At 47.8% G+C, this 19226-nt stretch overlaps 1 protein-coding gene across 8 annotated transcripts in view; it reads right to left on the reverse strand.

The window, feature by feature from the left end:
* Positions 1–651: 651 nt before the first annotated feature.
* Positions 652–19226, reverse strand: part of Septin11 (septin 11) — an 83706-nt gene continuing 65131 nt past the window's right edge. Inside the window, exons 6-11 of one of the 8 annotated variants that reach the window (XR_015738532.1) lie at positions 18861–18957; positions 17873–18041; positions 11346–11478; positions 9012–9199; positions 3573–5759; positions 652–1069 (exon numbers count right to left, since the gene is read on the reverse strand). Coding sequence is in view for 6 of the 8 variants with exons in the window: in XM_087908857.1 (XP_087764983.1) it covers positions 3616–3637; positions 9012–9199; positions 11346–11478; positions 17873–18041; positions 18861–18957 (609 nt within the window). In the remaining 2 variants the exon portion in view is untranslated. Of the gene's footprint in view, positions 1070–1128; positions 1702–2136; positions 5760–9011; positions 9200–11345; positions 11479–17872; positions 18042–18860; positions 18958–19226 lie in introns of those variants that run through there. The other 7 variants (XM_087908857.1, XR_015738533.1, XM_087908858.1 and 4 more) reach the window with 7 other exon arrangements.

Here is a 19226-nt window from a genome sequence, read left to right on the forward strand (position 1 = left end):
AAGGCACATTTGGGTCTCTTGCTAGCTCCAGTGGAACTGACTTTACTTACAGTTAGGAACACTTTCTAGGAATGCAAGCTGCTTGCCAACAAATGCATCCAGTTGCTTTCCAGCCATCAGAATGATAAGGACTGCTGTCTTCAGTGACCCACAGAAGCACTGTACCTTTCTTACGGAGGGGACCACTCCAAAGGATTCTGACCAAATGTAACTCACACTAGTGCCATGAGCTACCTCCTATATAGGAGATGAAAATATTTTAAGATGCAAAAAAGCAAAGCTATAGCAAGTAGTGAATTTGGAAGGTAACTTTCTTGACACTAGATAGGCCTTGACTTCTGTCTGAGAGGTGACTAAGTGTCCTAGCCTTGAGCCTGACAGACAGGTCTGCCCTGGAAATCACGAGCTCACTCAACTGGCACAAGTGTTTCTGGATGTGGGCGGGCTTTAAGTAATCTGGTGCAAATGCTTTGATTCCTAGCAGATAGTATAGGAGAAAAGCCATGTGAATCCCTCTGAGAAGACAGGAATTGAACCATTGTTACCGATGAAGTTCGTGGGTGAAGGGATATATGCATTATTCATGATTTAAAAAAAAAACAAAAACCATGGACAGGAGGTAAGAACAGAAAGGCAGGGACGGGCCAGAAGTTATTTTAAGATATCTTTAAATATAAATTGAGCCTCAGAGGCAGAAAAGTCATTTACCCAACACTGGCACAATTCAAATGTAATTAAGACTTGTAGATCAAAACTCTAGTAACAAAAAGGGGCATATTCAAATTGCATCTAAGATAAGAACATATTAAACAGAATTTTGAGCCTTAAAATTAATAGTACTTCCCCTTGAAGTGAGCTTAAGACTGGCATAATTTTTGATACCAAAACTAAGTTTGAATAACAAATACATAAAGCAGGACTGGCTAGTTGGAATCCCCACCCCCAAAACAAACAGAACTCCCTCTCCAGACAGTTTATATAAGGGGTGCAGGTAACAGAGTCAAATAAAAACGGCTGCTGAACTTAAAGGAAGATGCCCACTTCTTTCTCTCAAGAGGCAGATGGTCAGCTGAAAAGTAAAAACACCGTATCAATAGGACGTTCCAGAGGAAAAACTGCAGCCACCTCTGCACATGCAATAGCAAATATTTTTTAATCCCAAACTGAAACAACCCACAAAACTAACAGAAGAAGGCAAGGGTTGTCCCGCTCTTATGACCTGCTGATGGCTGAGGATCCTGAGGGGCTGGTGAGAGTTGCCCATGGGATAGAGGTGGGAGTACCATGAGCTAAGAGTGCTCCACAGGTGTTGACCACCTCAAGTGGGTTACATGCTCTCTTCGGTCCATAAGGTCTTAGATCAGAAAGTTCAAGAAAATGGCAGCTAAGCAAGAGGATTCCAGCCCGAGTCCTGGAGTCAGGGCCCAAGTTCTCTATTTCACTCTTTTAATTAATATTATTGTCACTATTTTTGGTAGTTGAAGTCACTTCGGTAGCCACTGAGGGTGGTGGTTTGTAAACAGACATTGACAAATACAAACAGCGGTGCAATAATTGACCCAGACTTTAAAGGACAGGAGGCGATGGCGGAAATGAGGTAACTCTTCCCAAACTCGTATGAGCAGGCAGCTCCTGCTCTTCTAATGCTGTCCATTAAGAGAGAGTAGGGCTTGGCAACGGGATGGCTACATAAAGAAGAAGCTACAGAGAGAAAAGAGAAAGGTTCAGATTCAAATTGATTCTTAAAGCCAAAAAAAAAAAAAAAAGCGCTTCTTTACAACTAGCTGTGAAGGCGGCAGTGTGTCAATTGAAGGGTCAGTGACACTAAGCAGGGCTGGGAGGAGTGGTGGTAGTATGGACACTGGACCAAGGGAGGGGAGGGTGCCTCTGCTGGACACTGTAGGTCATGGATGCACTACAGGCAGGGACAGGAAGACGAGTGTGGGGTGAGGACGCCACAGGGCAAGTGTATGGGAGAAGCTGGCCAACCAGACAGCAGCACTGAAGTGCACCACACAAGGCAAGGAAGCAGGAGACGGTCCATCCCCATTTCTTTATGTGATGTAACAATCACGTGTGTGTACATAGGCATGTCAGGCAGGGACTGAAAATAACTCACAAACGGGCACACAGAACAACGGTTGGGTAAAAATATATTTCCCCGCTTTAAGTCTTGGCACTAGTGATAAATGCATAGGTCACCTGTCAGCACACCACGTTCACAGACACTGGAGTTACTCAGCGGGCTGCTGAGCCAGCACTTTCATACTTGCAGGAACGATAACGCTTCACATCAATACAATTATTTTAGTTCTTAAAAAAAGACACGTGTCTAACATGCAGCTTACATACATGACAATTCTGCATTAACACTGAAAGAATACACAACAGTTTAGAAAACATTGGTTATCTTCAAACAGCAAAAACGACAATTCTACAACTACAGTTTAAGGCATATCAGCATATTTTAAAATCAAGAAATAGACAAAAGTTCTAATGCTGTTCACAGCTTAATTTTCAATTTATTTTCAAAAATTCCCTTCACACCTACATACAAACTAGACTCTATAGGTCATAATTCAGGTAACAACTCCATAATAAACGTCCTGTCAGTGGAACAAGGACTTTTGAAAACAGACACCTGACAAGTCCAGACCCTTGTGAATGGCAAAGGCAAGGGATTCAAATGGACAGTTCTGGTAGGACCACACAGAGACAGCATGATCTGGGGGGAGGGGCTGAACACAGGCTCGGTGGAACACTTAGGGTGTGGGGGTGTTAGGAAAGTGAGACAGCCAAGTCCGCCCATCGGAGGGTGAAGAGGAGACAAGAGCTGCTGCTGGTGATAGAGAAGGAGGAAAACGAGAAACCCGTGCCCAGAATCAAGTGGAATGGCTCCCCTAGCTGAGAGATGATGCCCTTTGAGACCAATTAATACAGAGCCCATGCCGGGAAATGGTCCTGACCTGCCACTGAGTTCTCCTGCTGGCCATTCCGTCATACCCTGCAGCACGGAAGACAGTTACAGGGAGCACAGCTGCAGGGAGCACAGCTGCAGGGAGCACAGATTCTCAGAAAGGAGCAAAAGCTGCTCAGAGAGAGGCCAGCCAAAGCTGTCTGTCTGACAAAAAAATAAAAAAATAAAAATGAGCGGCCACTGTGCAGTTAGCACATAGGAGGGACCATTAGGCTAAGATCCAAACCGTAAGGGTATAGAAAGGCCGCAGAGACATTGCTTTTTTAACTTTTATCCAGTGGTTCAGTGGTTGGCAGGAGTTTCCTTCTCCCGTTGTCAGAATCCAAGGCCAACTACATGATGCTTTGCAGAACGATGGCTGCAGTCAGTAACCACCACCCTGCCTACTTCCACTGAGATCAAGAGGGAGCAAAAACTGTGGAGGGAGCAAAATATAAATGTGGCCGGTAGAGATGTTTTCATTTAAGGGGAAAAAACCCAAAAGATTACTCAGACTGTACCTTCAGGACCCCTTCCAAAAGAAAAACTCATCTGTCCCAATTGTTTTTCCCTCATCTGAAAGAAAAAGACCTCCGAGTCTTAGTCCTGTACTTACATGCAAAGGCGAAAGCATATCCAACTAGATTTGAGAGTATCGTTTATTCCGTGCAGAGCCAGGGACTACTGTGAAGAAAGGCAGATACGGAAAGAAAGAGCAGCAGTAACAGACTACAGGAGGCTCGGGAGCAGTGGGAGGAGACAGCTTCAGAAGCAATATGTTCTTAAATTTTTTAGGATTCTCTTAGTTTTTTATTCCCTGACTCTCCATAGGTTTTATTTTACTGTGAAAAAATTAAATGCCAAAAATAGGAGAAAGAAATCCAATTAATAATCTTGGCATCAAAAAGTCAACTGGATGGTTTTTGAAATTTTTTTTTCTGAGCTTATCTTAAAAAGCTTTTAGGGATGTGAGCAATCAAATGCAAAGGGTCATTTTCTATTACAAGGCACAAAAAAATGGCTCACACAAGCAGTGGCTGGAGCAAGCATACAACACGAATACTCAAGCTCTTGTGTGGTGGACAGAGAAGAAGCAAATGCAGCCACGGTTAGTGAGCATGCCATTAGTGCCTGCTGCTCCACAGCCAGCTAGAGAGATGGAAGCAAAGCCAGGGTCTGTCTAGGAGCGCCTCAATCAGTGAAGACGGTGGCAGCGGCTGCTGTGTGGCTTCTGTCCCAGCCTGGTCTGTACCCCAGTGAAGCCAATTTCCTTACTTTGCCTAAAGAAGCCTAAATCAGCTTATGAAAATCCACCTCTTTCTTATGACTGGGAAAGGAAGAAAGGAAGAACATAAAAACGTGGCTGGGACCAGACGGGCTGGCTGGACAATTCTCTTTTTATCAGTGTGTCACGGCGGGAGATGCAGCGTGTTTTACCCGACTGGCATGGAACTGCTGATGTCAGAGGGGAAATGTGGAAGCAAAGGACTGGGTTCATGAGAAACGTCAGGAGAGCAGGAAAAGCCAAAGGATCGTGTTAGGATGGGGCAGCCAAGCAGAAGACAAGAGGAAGACAGGAGAGAGAATGTGCCCTTCTCCCCTCTCACACAGCAGGCAGATGGGGCGTGTCCTGGCACAAGAGTTAGCGCTGCCCCAGGGGGAGGCAGAGTGACTGATGACCCCAAGAGACAGAGCAGGCAGAACCAGGCACAGTGAGGGGACAAGTATGGAAAATTCCTTCGAGACAACTGGGTCTCAACATGAGTAAGGAGCTGAAGCTGATTTCAGTCCCCTCATTCTCTATGTTGAGTAACGGTGCATTGTGCTCAGTCCCATCCTGCCTTAAACCGAGGGCATCCTTTCCGATTTGTGCTCCGGGGAATGCATTGGATAGGAACCTTTCTATCTGAAGTTTTTATGGCAGTTTTTTTTTTCATTGCTGTTTATGAAAATTTCTATTAGAAGTAGCCAGCCTGCTTACAGCGGATGCAGGTGTGTGGGGAGGGGCTGGAGGAGGGGATGGGGTATACCCCTCATTGTAAGTGGGGACCCAGTGTCCTCAGTGGAAGGCTCTTTAGCTAAGCAATACTTAATGAGCTGCTCTTTGGGATCTGGGCCTGTGAAAGCATCGGGGTCTCCCTGGCGGAGGTGTCCATAGCCATGTTCCTAACACCAGTGCACAGTAGCTCGGCCAGGCTTTAGAATGGGCATTCAGATGTGGACTCCATCCCTAAGAGGGTCTGAGCAGACCACAAGCTCGCGCCAAATAACCAAGCGATTCAATGAAAGAGTCAGACAAGCCGAAAGCTGTCTATGACACCACTCAGCATTCTGCCCACTTTCCGGCCCACGCTGGGCTTGCGGCAAGTGTGAAGAGCAATGAATTCAGGGGCTGCGCAAGCATAAGGTGAATCATCAAGAAAATGTAAGTTGCTGTCATGGCTACTCGGGGTTTTAGTTCAGCTGCTGAGGCGGTGAGTTCTCACGTCAAACATAAAGGTAGTATTCTACCCCACTTTCCTTGGTCCAAAGTGACAGACATGCTTCCTGCGGCCACTTGGAACAGGCATACGAGGCAAATCATCGACTTTCCAGTCGCACGAGCATTTGCTGTTACCCCCGTGTTCTACGGTTTTCTATCACCCGACAACATTCAGCAAAAATGAACTAAGGGTTACTGGTGTGGGGGGAAGGGTGCAACACAAAATCAAACAGGGCACAGACGACAGAGATGCGCTATTACTGCCAAAGCAGGTGAATGCGGGAGTGTCCTTGGCTCGCCCGGCTTTATGTGAAGCTTGCACTGCAAGTTAAAAAAAAAAACAAAACAAAAAAGTTAGAGATGATAACAAATCAAACGAAAAGAAAATTAGGAGCGCCAGCACCAGCATTCTTCGACAGCGAATGCTCATGCAATGATTATGGGACGGACAGAAATTAAAAGGCAAAAAACTCGAGTAGGCTATTCGGCTGGAAAAGCAAAGCAAACCTTGAACACCGAATAGAGAGCACATGCTCAGTCCCTTTTGCATGGAATTTCTCTCCAGGGGTGACTTCCTGAAACCAAGGCACAGCCCAGTGGAAGGACCAACTGCTTGGTTTGTTTTCTCAAATAACACAAAACCACTGTCTGTGAGGAGTGGAGATCACACTAGGACTGAAAAGAAACTTCATCTTCCACTTCTGGGCTGAGGGAGGAGTCAGAGAATAAACAGACAATAGGTGTCTCCGTCAGGTGACCTGGAGAAGAGGCCTAAGGTAGCTTGTGAACTGGAATACAGTGGAAGGAGGACATGCTCCTGGTCTAGCTGAGCAGAGCTGGAAAGGAACACGGTCACAGCTACAGCAAGGCCAGGAGCTTTTCCCCCCTCTTATGACCAAAGCAATACCAAACCTGGGATCTGCAAGGCTAATTGTAGGCATCTCCAAACATGCAACTTTATTACTTAGCAAAAACCCAAATCAATTTAAAAGAAAAAAAATGCAGAGGCGGCTGTGGAAAGTGCAGTCAGTGCAGCCAGTTTAAAATGAAGACACTCAGTTTTCTTGGGGGTCAGATGCATCTCAACCAGCGAAAGCCTCCTGGCAACCGTGTAAACCATTTTCAGGAGAGCGAGGGGGACACTGTCCCCTCTGGCAGTCCAGCACAGCAGTGCAGCCCCGAATGAGGAAAGTGGCTTGGTGGCCAAAGATGGCAGAAGGTGGGGTCCCACTAAGGCAGGGCCAGGGTCAGTTCTACTTTGTAATCTTAGGAAACACTTTATACTCTCACGCCATCTACTGACCTAAGCTTAAAAAGGGAGTGTGTTGTTAGAATAGAAAAAAAATATTAAAGAGTTTAAAATTATTAGAAAGTGAATTAAGACTGACAGTGGGCGCACAGCGGATGGGGGAGCAGCACCCTTCTGAAGCTTTCTGCTCAGCACAGCCAGCTCCTAAGAGGCACCGGCTGCACGGATGGCCAGGAGGAAGAACCTTTCTCTTCCAGCTCAAAGCGCTGCTCTGGTTACCCCAGTGACTGTCTCTCTGCGGTCCTCTCTAGCCAAAACCTTCCACTGTCACCAACAATACCGGGGGATTTTGAATTCAGACCTCCAGCTAGCCTTTGCTTTCCTTATATAGGCGGGGGTATGGGAAAGGGTAAGAACCAAGAAGTGACACAAAAATACAGCCCACTGCCAGGCACTGAGCCTGGTGGTTATTGTGAACCGAGTCTAAAACCATCGATAATAAATGAGAATATATAAATAAAGCTAAAATAGATTTTAACACAGGTATCGTATAAACTTTAAAAGCATTATACATTGGTAAAGCCTTCGGCGGGAAGGAAAAGAAGCCAGCATGGTCCAGAGCCCAAAATGTCCATTTCTAGATGGAGGTACGGCAATCATCAGTTCTTGGAACTTTTATTGCTAAAAGGCACATCTAGGATACGTGAAATATCCTCTTTAACACTGCTGGTCTGTTATAATAAACATTTCTAGTTTAAAACTTGTACCTCTGCCCCTTTAATGCTTCAGGATAAGAAAGCATATCCTTGGGCTTCCTAAGCTCTGAGTGAGCATCCCGCCCCGCACACCTGTAGTTTTTCCCAGATAAAGGCTTTGCCTCTGGCTTGCTAGCTGGGGATGCCACTCACTGTGTAAGGATGCCACTATCAGTATTAGTAGCTTTTCCAACACACAGCAACAAAGCGTTGTATTGAACTAGATTATCAAGGCAGGGTTTCTCTGATTTGGCCCACAGTTTGGGCTGCTGAACCCCTTTGATGAGTTGGATCTATACCAACCCCAATTAAAATCGTACGTTATCTACGCGGACTACTCCTGTTATTGCTTTGAGCGGCTTCCCCCGCTCCTTTGTTCGCTGGAACACTTCCTACTGCCTCAGAGCTTGCAAAAGCAATGTGTGTAGAGCATGACTTACTAGCCTTCCAGTATGTCACCACAGTGCTGGAAAGGCTACAGGCACACCACAGGTCCTCAGGGGTAAGCCTGCTGTGCACAAACCAGGACTAAGCGGCGACAGAACTGGGCTGCTTTGCCCGTCTCTCGATCAGGACTGTGCAGACTCAGTCCTAAGTGCTACATTTTTCAAAGAAGGAAGCCTTTGCTCGCACCAGCATCACCGTTTGTGCTGTTACTCGGTGGCTGCTTTTCTCCCAGCACCTTAGCATCTAAGGATGAAGAATGAGAACCCCGAAGCGGGCTCCAGGGTTGCCTGGACGGCCACATTAGCCTAGCAGGTTCTAAAGAGGAGCGTGGCATCCCAGGGCTGGTAATGGGGCCGTGGAAAAGTGGTCCTTCCGTAGCACCATACTTGTCAAACCCACAGCTACTGTCACAACACCGCCCCCTGTGCTCTTTAAGGTGACTCAATGGACAGCTTTAAATCACAGAAGTCCAAGGAAGTGCACCTCTTCGCTGGTTTCTGACAGCTGCTTCTGGGGTGCCACCAGAAGTGACCACACAAGAGCAGCAACTGGCCCTTTGGTACTTGAAATCAAAACTGTGTTGTAATTGCTCCTGTGTGGGGTTCAGGGGTAGCATGAGGCTTGCTAGGGCTCTCCTAAATGGGTGGGCATTTTGGTTAAGTTACACAATAAAATAGTCATCCAGCTTGTTGAATTTAGGAGGAAAAAAACAAAAAAACAATAAACAGTGTCCACTAGCTGCACTTGGGAATAGCATCCAGGAGCCGGTTCCCCATCCTGTCTAACAGAGCAGGGAACCACGTGAGCAGCCGTGAGTTTTAGACTGCTCCCTTACCAAGAGTCATGACAATGCCTCCAGCGGGGTCTCCTAGAGTTGGCACTGAAGCAGCTACAAGAGTTGACAGGCTACTCCAGTCCTGACTGCGCGATCACCACAGTGATGTGTATAAGTTAATCCCTTGCACCCTCTAAAAACCTGTCATCTTCCCTGCACCTTAGAGAAAAATACTTGCTTTTATTTTTCTGGCCACAGACCGGTTTCCAGTCTGTAAGTAGGAAAGGTGGACATGCAAGAGGAAGAGATTGTTAGCGGTCCCCAGGAGGCGGGCGACACCTGCTTACTTTTTCTTATCCTTGTCCTTCTTGGTTTGCTGGGCCCCAGACTGTTGGGCCTGGGACTGCAGAAGCTGAGCCGCCGCCTTCTTCTTCTGGAAGTTGCTCACCTCCTCCTCAAGCTCCTTCTTCTTGTCTTCCACCTTTTTCTTCTCCTCTTGGTGTGTCCGCTTCAGGAGGTCAAACTTCTCGTGAAGCTGAGAGGGAGAAAGGGAAATGGGCTCGGCGAAAGGAACAGAAGCCTGGGTGGCACAGGCTGTGTGGGTACGTGCAAAATCAGGGTGCCGTCAATGGGTGGCACAGGCTGTGTGGGTACGTGCAAAATCAGGGTGCTGTCAATGGTTGCACTTACTCAATGGCGGTTTGGATAAAAATGCACCCCCCATAGGCTCAGATGTTTGAATGCTTAGTCATTAAGGAGGGGCACTATTTGGAAAGGATTAGGAGGTGTGGCCTCGTTGAGGGAATTGGGGAGGGGGCTTCGAGTCCCTGCAGCTCTCTCTTCCTGCAGACTCTGATCTCGAACTCTCAGCTACTTCACTAGAACCACGTCTGCCTGCACGCTGCCAGGCTTCCCACTATGATGATAGTGGACTAAACCTCTGAAATTGCACGCCAGGCCCAATTAAATGCTTTCTTACGTAAGAGTTGCTGGGGTCATGGTGTCTCTTCACAGTGACAGAAGAGGGACCAAGACAAGAGGAAGGATCTGGGTGGCTTATGGAGGAGCAAGGCAGGCCACTGAGCCCTGAGCATCTGCCATTTGAGCTCCTTGGGGCTAAGCACCTCTTAGGCACTCTCTATGATAATAAAGTACTTGTTTCATTTCTTCTTCTTATTTTTGGTATTTTGAGACAAAGTCTCTCTGTGTAGCCCTGGTGATCACGGAACTTACTATGGAGACCAGGCTAGCCTCAAACTCACAGAGATCTCTCTGCCTCTGCCTCCTGAGTGCCGGGACTAACAGCATATACTGCCATACTCAAAAATAAAGTACGTTATCTGTGAGACCATAAAGATGGCCAGCAAGGTGACTTAGTGGGTAAAGGTGCTTGCTGCCAAGCCAGCCCTGAGTTTGATCTCTGGAACCTACATGGTAGGAGAAAACCAATTCCTTCAAGTTGTCTTCAGACCCACCCCTCACACACACAATTTTAGATAATGGTGGTTTTTCTTTTTAAAAGAAAAAAAGCACGAAAAGGGTAAAAATTAACCAGAGGCTTAATAACAAAGTCACTTTTATGACAAAGGTGGATTCTTGTTTTGGGGCGTTCATGAACACAATGTTCATACATATGCACACACATATATTTTAGCTATACACACACTAACTGCTTAAATAAGAATAACTTTTAACATCTGAGAAAAATCACAGGCTGGGGCAGAGCCCAGTGGTAGAAGGTCTACCACACAAGTGTGAGGCTCTGTCTTGATCTTCAGAACCAAAACAATAAAAACAGCAGGTTGCCAGTCTGAAGTTTAGCCCATCACTCAGTTTTCCTTTCTCTGCAGCAAAATTAAGCACTTAGCTACGTGAATGACCTCTGAGCTTCACTAGCTTCACAAAAAAGATTTATTTATTTTTAGGTGTATGTATGTTTTGCCTACATCTATGTCTGTGTACCACTTGCATGCCTGGTGCCTACAGAGACGAGAAAAGAGCTTTGGATACCCTGGAACTGGAGTCACAGACGGTTGTGAGCCACCATGTGGGTGCTGGGGATTGAAGCCCTGTCCTCAGGAGAAAGCAGCCAGTGCTCTCACCCACTGGGCCATCTCTGCAGGCCCAAGCCTCGCTAGTCTTCAAAAAACAAGATAAGATACAAACATTATTTCAAAGACTACCAAGCCATAGGGAAGTGCTATGACAAAAATTCATATTAACAGTGAGGTTTCTCTGGGTGGGGACCCAAGTAGAGTCAGAGGGTGCCATAGCAGGGAATGTGCTGGAACAGAAGCAGTGGGCAGGAACTTGGGGCGTGGGTAAGACCAATAATGCAAAGCGCCTCCACTGCTTAGTTGGCTGAAACCCAAATCTCACATCTGAAGACTTACAAACTGAGGAACTCAGGAGCTGAAAAAAAAATCACATGATCAGGGCTAGAGCCCTAAGAACTGGCTTTAGTCTTGGCGACTGCAAAAAAATCACTCAACTTCATGGCTCTCAGTTTGCCATCTGCTAACGGGGCCGAGAATATCTGGCTGGCATTCCTTGCCTGGTGGGGAAGCTGCTCCTGAAGGGGAAGGAGAACACACCCTGTACCAGTGTAAAGCCCCATTAGTTACAAAGTGCTAAGAGAAAGCCTGCCTCTGGTTTCAGGCTCGGGGAGGACGGCGGCTCACCTCTTTCTCGGCCTCCTTCAGTTCCGCCTCTTTCTCCTTCACTCTCATCACAAACATCTGCCTCATCTCCTCCTCCTTCTTCTGCAGCTCACCCAGGAACTCGTTCCTTTTGGCTTCATACGTCTCCTGAAGGCTACGAAAAACCCACAAACGAAGAGGGGGCATGAGGCACCATCATACATTTCAGTGCACGCCACTTCTCCCCCAATTAAAAAAAAAGAAAAGACAAAAGAGAGACAACTGTCATTTACACACTAAAGTGTGAGCGACATGGGATTTCTTCCTCTTTATGCTGAGACAACTATGTCCAAAAGCATCGTGCAGTGACAAACGCCTGCAGTTACCCTGCCAGGTTCACAGAGTTCTGCAAGATGGCGGACCTAGTAACCTAGGAGAAACGGCAGGCGTTGAGAGTCAGACAGAGTAGTCCTGTAGGCGCGGCTCTGAGTCCCCTGGATGGGAGGTTTCAGACACAATAGCCCTTACTTCCCTGAGCTGAGACTGTGTGAATGAGTTAGGAGGAAGCTGAGAAGAGCGTGTGTCATACAAGCCGTGCTGACTAAGGGCTTCCCTTTCTCCGCTCAGCTCGCTCTACCCCCAAAGAGAACAACAGACTTCGTGAGAAGACTACCTTCGAAAGACAGGGTAGAAAGCTGTCACTTCACAAGCCACAGCACAATTTTAAGTGGTGTGGGGAGGAGTCTTATTTGACCCTGTATTCTTTCTCTCTACAGAACTCACAGCCCACACTTCACGCTCACGCCACGACTCAACTGCACCTCTGTCAGAACAAAGACATTTCCAGAGGAAGAAAGCGCCTTTAGTAACACAAAGGATGCACGCACGCATGCACACCTCATGTGCCACAAAGAAACAGGAGTTCCTGTGTATATGGCACTCCCTTCTCTCCTTAGCAGTTTATCTAGGACAGCTGGATAGTAACAGAACCTGCAGGTGGCGTCTACCTTTAACGCAGACTGAATTCACACCGAGGGCATACTCTACTGCAGCCTAGATGGCGGCCGTGGGTACTCCCAGGAACCCTCTGGCGGCACTCAGAATTCACACTTGTCCACTCAGGTGGTGAAAGAGGAACACCCAGTGGGGAAGCACTCTGGTGTGGGAACACAACAACAGGTAGAAGTTACAGTCATATGAAGCGTGCAACTAGGTTCGGAGTGTCGGCCACCTCATTCGCCCACAGAAGAGAAGTTTTCCCACCCTGCATGTTGCCAAAGCTCTCTGCTGGTAAGCAAGCATGCGCCTTGAGTTTCAGAAGCTATTTTTATTTTATGAGACAAAAACAAGTTGGAAATATTAGTATTGGCTAATATTAAAGCGATGTTTAGAGTTCAATTTTAAGAGACCTAGAATTTTATCAGTAGTTCCTTTAAAGTAAACTCACAAATGACTGTCTCCATCAGCTTGTGAGAAACCCGTCACCTGTATCTGTGAATCTGACTTGCACAAAGGATAGCCTGGCCCTGCTACAAAACCTTACAGAAAATTTAGTTTTCTATTTAGTACCATGAACAGACAATATTCCTTATGCAGAAACACACCCAGCCTGTGTTCTGCGATCATGACCTAGCTTCAGGGGAAGAACTTCAAAGGGACGGGTTCTGGAGTCAAAACAGCAAGCATGCTCCCCATCGGGGGATCCGTCACGCACCAGTGGGTCCACCCTCACAGTGTACCGTGACCACATGGACACATCTTAGTGTACTTTCTAAATACAGATGCATGGATCCCTAGCCAGCTCAGAAGACTCCCTGTGTGCACAGCATGCACAGGGGCACCACAGCCAGGGCATCATTGGCAGTTAACAGCTTTTAAACCGGAACCCTTGACTCCCTCTGCTAAGTGAGACGCTGTGGTCATCTCACAAGGTTCTCAGCTGGGTCGGGAGGACGTGATGCTCTCTTTGGAAGCCCATAGAAGGTTTTCTTCGCTGGCATCAAAGAAAAGGACACTCCAAATCTTAGGGGTTCAGAGAGAGTGGCCTCCTCCTTGTCTGATTCTCCTGGAACCATCTCATAGAAGGTATGTCAGAGTCTGGTCATTGTCACCAGGAAGTACGGAGCACTTTATCCACATGAATGCATTAATCCCTGTAATAAGGCCATAGACTAGACAGCTCCCACCCCCCGTCTTATAGATAGAGGCATAGGGTAGTCATTTGCCTTGGTTGTACCATGAAGATGTCAAGGCACCAGGACTGAACCTAGGCCACTCACTGATGGGAGCCCTACCCACTTTCCATTCGCTGGTGAGCCAGGGCCTTATAGACCCCTCAAACAGCCTGAGGGGACTCTGTGGAAGAAGAGGGTGGTGCCCGAGCATTTTCTGTGAGTCAGAGAGAAGATGCTACTTTGAGAGGAAGAAGGAACAATTTGGACAGGGGTATGCCATAAAGGGCAATGGTGTCTCAGGAGAAAAGCCCAGAAACACTAGTTCCCATGGCAAACTTGGCCCCTCTCCTAACTCACCCTAAAATACCAGACAGAAAGGGGTTCAAAGAGGGACAGACCTTAGCCCAAGAAGGTCTTTGATGCTCTGGTTGGCGGAACTGTGTTCCAAGGCCACAGAGCCACAGGCATAGAGCAAACGGGAAGGGTGGACAGAGGAAAGAGCCGCTGGTGCCCCGGTATCTGGGCAATCTTTTAGAGAACAAGAAAGGTACGTGTCTAAATCTAGGTGGGCTCAAGGATAACACCAGGACCATGGGTGAGCGCTAGTACTCTCGCTGCCCAGAACTGCCCAGCCCTACCCTATGTGGTCTCCCACTAGCTCCCACTACTAGAATTGGTGGCCCAATAAACACGCATCAGAGGTCACAGCCTGCTCCAAAGAAAGGACTGACTTCAACGTCCAACCTCACAGGAAATCTCTGCTTGAAGAATTTAAAAACTTTTAGCCTTTCAGTTATACTTCTCCCAGTCACCCCAACTGCACCTGGGGAGGGGAGCTCCCAAGCACATCCAGGAGTGTTTTCATCTTGAGAGATCTGAGCTAAATATAAAGGCGTAGGGAGTTAAGGTTTTAACATCAATGAAATAATTATTGGCTGTAAAAGAAACAGCACTGAATTACTAAATGGATACTGTAGTAGCTGATTCTGCTGCAATTCTTTTTCTGTTTGTTTGTTGTTGTTGTTGTTGTTATTTCTAGTAAGACTTCTAGAGAGCAACTCAACGGAGGCATCTCAGTTTACCTGGAAATGCCTGAGAAGGTCAGACCTGGCGGCACAAACCTCCAATCCCAGCCCTAGGAAGGTAGATGAAGGTTGAGCTTCCGTGAGTTCGAGTCCAGTCTGGCCTATACGGCAAGTTAGAGGCCAGTGAGGATTACACAGTGAGATCTGAGAAGACACTGGTGTGGTAAAAGGTTTAAACTTGGACAAGGTCAGTCAGTTACCAGGTCCTTTTTCCGCTCACTTTGTCCAAGGTAGACTTGACGTGCATGAAAACATCAAATGTTGACATTGGAAGGAGGGAAAACCAGAACATCTGGGAATGGTGCCGTCAAAGATCAACTGTGGTTTCTGTGTCTTTAGCTCTGCGCCCCTTGTTACACTTCCCCAAGACTTAGGAACTGCTGCAGGTCCAAGAGTCCCAAGGGAGAGGCTGACTTCCTAACACAGTGCCACCAAGACAGGGAATTCACACTCACTCACACCAGACCAAAGTCAGGTCCCTGCGGTGATCTTTCCCACAGCAGGAAGGACGTCTGAGCGAGTGGATGACTATACAAGGAGGACCCATCTCCATTTTAAATGGAGAACCCTGTCCTAGTTACCGAGGTAATGAATTTATCTTTAAAATCTTTACTTTCACCTTTGTTTTTTTTTAGATACAGGTCTTGGTTATAATGTATATGAGTCTTGGTTATAATGTACATGGGTCTTGGTTATAATGTATATGAGTTTTGGTTATACTGTATTTGAGTCTTGGTAATAATGTATAGGTATAAACATTTTCCTATTTCAACATCAAAAAAGAAACTTAAGGCCTATAGAAATGGGACCAAATGGGGAAGGAGGTGGGGATCATAACTCTAATGTCATCAGCTAAGTCTGAAGCCTGGAAGATGGTGTAGCCTGCAGCCCTGCTGGGCCTCCTCCAGGCAGGCCCTTACCCTGGGCACGTAGGAGCTGCCTTAATAAAAATACCAGCAACAGAGTCAGTGGGGGGACTGGGGGGCAGGGAGGCAGGTGGACAGAAGGATGGACTGCTTGCCTGCACAGGCAGGAAAGCAGCCCTGGCCATCTTGAAGGGAAGGCTGGTCTTTTTGATGAAAGGCAGACAGACCACCTGGCTTCTCCTGGCGTTAGCAGGAACAGGTAGCATCCCAGACCCTCTAATTTCTCAAATTCCAGCACTTAAAAGAACACAGGTGTGCAGAATGTTTTTTTTTTTTAACACAATGAGAGGCAAATGACCTCTAACAACCTAAGCAGCAAGGAGTCCAGGCGGTGACCTGGTCCAGGTATTGGCAGATTACAGAAACAGATTTAGCCACCTGCTTACTGTCATTGCCAGTAAGGTTTTACTGGCTGGAATGCAGACATGCCCATTCATTTATATTACGGTCTAAGGTGCTTCCCAATGGGATGAGCAGAACTGGATACGGTGATGAGACTCTATGGTCCGTAGAACTGAATCAGTAAAGAAAGTCCTCTTGCTAAGTCTGCTTTGCTCCCTGATCTGGCCCAGATGGGTAAGACATGAGGAGCAGAGGAGCCAAGACTTGAACTCAGGCCCCCGATGCCGTGTTCCTCCACACTGTCTGGCCCTGGCCACGTCATTCAGCTTTACAGAAGTTTCTTTGTTCCGCTTTTGTACATGGAAACAAATACACTATACAAAAGCCATTTTCCATCAGACTTACTAACCCTCGAGTGCGCTTGGTTTTATGAACTTGGTTTCTGGTAACAAAAACATTGCAAGCATAGAAAGACCTGCTACACCCGCCTTCGCAGAACCACATCCTACCTGGCTGAAGACAGTCCACAAGCCTGCAGGACCGGATTACATGACGGACAGCTAGAAGCCAGTCCTTTGTATGAGATTTACATTTGTTCTCACAAACACAGACATGCTTACGGGAGTGCAGTTTCACTGTGTGGGGAACCAGCCCAGAAAGTACTGAACTTTCTCTAAAGTGGTTCCGAGAGAGAGCTCCTCCCGCAAAGGGGCCGTTCAGACGATTGGAGACTGCTTCACTCAGCACTGGAGGCCATCAGTTCTGTGGCTCGTACATTTTTAGAGCGTGTCCTTGTGGTGGCCACAAGAGGTGGAAAACAAGTCGCTCAAAGGCACAGCAGCTTTAACCAGAAGAGGCTCAGGGTCCAGACAAACCTCACTTGGCTCAACTGAGATCGCCCTTAGGCCATCTGCTCAGGCTCAGACTGGACGATCCCCTCCTCTACCAGGAGGTGGCAACCTGGCCTTGAGCCGCACCTTCCACAGTGACTCAGAGCAGCTCCTCCAATCAACCCAACCAGCTATCTTTCCCCACCATGGCAAGCTCTATCAGAAGGTGGGCCGTTGCTAGGTGCTGAGCCTAGCTTGCTTTTAAATTTATTTTTATGTGTAGGGGTGTTTTGTCTGAATTTATGTATGCACCACACGTGTGCCTGGTGCCCAAAGAAGCCAGAAGAGAGCATCAAATCCCTCGGAACTGAAGCTGCAGACGGCCAGGAGCCTTGCTATGGGTGCTAGAATCTAACCACTGAGCCACTTCTCCAGCTCCGATCACCTCTCTTTCCTCTCACACTTCGTCTGCCCATCCCTGTCCATCCATCTGTGACGCGGAAATACATAAACTCTCTAAGACTTTTCCTTTCCGACCCTCTGTCAGAACTGAACACCAGTGTAAAAAAAATCAAGAGAACTTGAGGGTTGGAGAAATGGCTCAGTGGTTAAGCCACTGGTTGCCCCTCCAGAGGACCTGACTTTGGTGCCCAGAACCCACATCAAGTTGCTCACCTGTAATTCCAGCACCAGAGGAACTGATACCCTCTTCTGGCTTCTTTGGCAAGAGCGTGCGCATTTACACACGTTCACACACATACACACACATGCGCGCATACACACGCACACTTTCTTTTTTAAAAAGAGTATTTGAAAGCTAGTGGCCTTAGGAAGTGAGATCTGTTCAGCACAAATGAATGTGGCGAATGTGGGGGAGTGGGTCAGGCATTACACCCCACAAACATAATGAAGAGCTTTGGGCTCAGGAACCAGAATTCAGAACAACCCCCTTTCCCTAACTACGGGACTTTAGGCAGGTTGTTTACATTTTGAGTGCTTTAAACGTTAGCGCGTGTAAACGAGCAACAACACCCACTTCACTGAGCAGAGCTAATGACAGGTGGGTATCACAGCCCCTGAAGATTCGCGCTATTAATCCCTCCCTACCAAGCCGCTGTAGTACCAGAGCCTCATTCTCAACAATCCTTTCCGGGGTGCGCTGATCCACCGCCCAGCACAGCTGAGACGCCTGTCTGCTGTGTGCACTCCTACCTGAAGGGCTTGCTGTCGGGGTCGGTGTCCTTGAAGCCCATTTCCTCAAGCTTACAGCGCCGGTACAACTCATAGTGACGCGTGTGCGTCTGCTCTCGCAAGTCCTCCATGTTCACGCGGATCAGCATCTCTCTCAGCTTTACGAAATCACAGTGGTTTTCATTCTCCACTACAGGAAACCAGCAAAGGGGAGGAAGGCCATCAACAGCGAAGTCACCGACAACCGAAGTGACACTCCGGAGGAGTTGTCACTGTCCCTCGGAGGTCTCAGAGGCATAGAGGTGCCCTGGTGGTCGCTCCCTGCATTCCCAATGAAGCACTAACCACGATGGTGGAAAGAGGGTGCTGAGGGAGGGGCTCCCCAAATCTTTCCTTTACCTCCCTGACCATCCTACCATGCAGACTGTGGCTCACTTTGCAGATGCAGAGGTCTGGGGTGCCAGCTGACTCCCCAATAGGGGTAACGTGTGGCTCCAAAGTCAGATTCCTAACCACCATGCCAAGCTGCCCCAACCCAGCAGGGCAGTGTTTAAATACCACCACTATTCCCGGCCACCCGATATGAAATAACATTTGCTGAAATAACATTTCCTTGGAAAACAGCTTTCCCGGTGACCAGGAAGAAACAAGAGCCCTCTTGTTGGGAGACTTGCTCTCTCCCAGCTTTCTGATACTTTGCTGGTGCTATTGGCTCAAACTCCCTGGGAAGAACTCTTTCATCCTTTAGGATTCTTTACTAATTTCCCACACAGCCCAACATCTTGAGGGGCCGCCTCAGGCTCAGGGCCTGCAGTTGCTTCTTAGCCTGTCTACCTGCTTGAAGACCATTTCTTTCTTCCTCAGACCCACGGTGGCTAAATGGTGCCACTCCTTCCCGCCTGCGCCAAGTGGACACCTCCTTAGACAACACGGCTAGAGAAGGACTGTGGCCATCATTTCTCCATCACACGCACTAACGTGAGAGCCCCGTTCCCATGACAAGACATACCCTGCACCACTCCCCAAGGGTACTGCCTGGCCTTGGCCATCTTGTTGCCAATCTTCACTTCTTCAGTGCTGCCAACCACCGCAAAGGGGAGGTGGACCTGCCAGGCAACAGAAGAGGCAAGCGGTTATCCTCGGCAGCTCCAATCATAGCCTCTGACCCCATCACTCTCCCTGCTAGAGAGGGGCCTCTTTATGTAGAGAAAAGGTGGTCACATGAAGCGGGGCGGGGGGGGGGGAATGGGGACAGACAGACGGACCCTGTAGCTAGGCAGATGCCCTTCATGAAGTATATTCTCTCCAGCCCATACACACTAGATTTGAGGACCGACTTGAGCTTGAGCTGCATGCCATCTATTCCGTGTCCACG

Source organism: Myodes glareolus, chromosome 8 (assembly GCF_982192425.1).
Source record: "Myodes glareolus chromosome 8, mMyoGla1.1, whole genome shotgun sequence".
Classification (NCBI taxonomy): Eukaryota; Metazoa; Chordata; class Mammalia; order Rodentia; family Cricetidae; genus Myodes; species Myodes glareolus.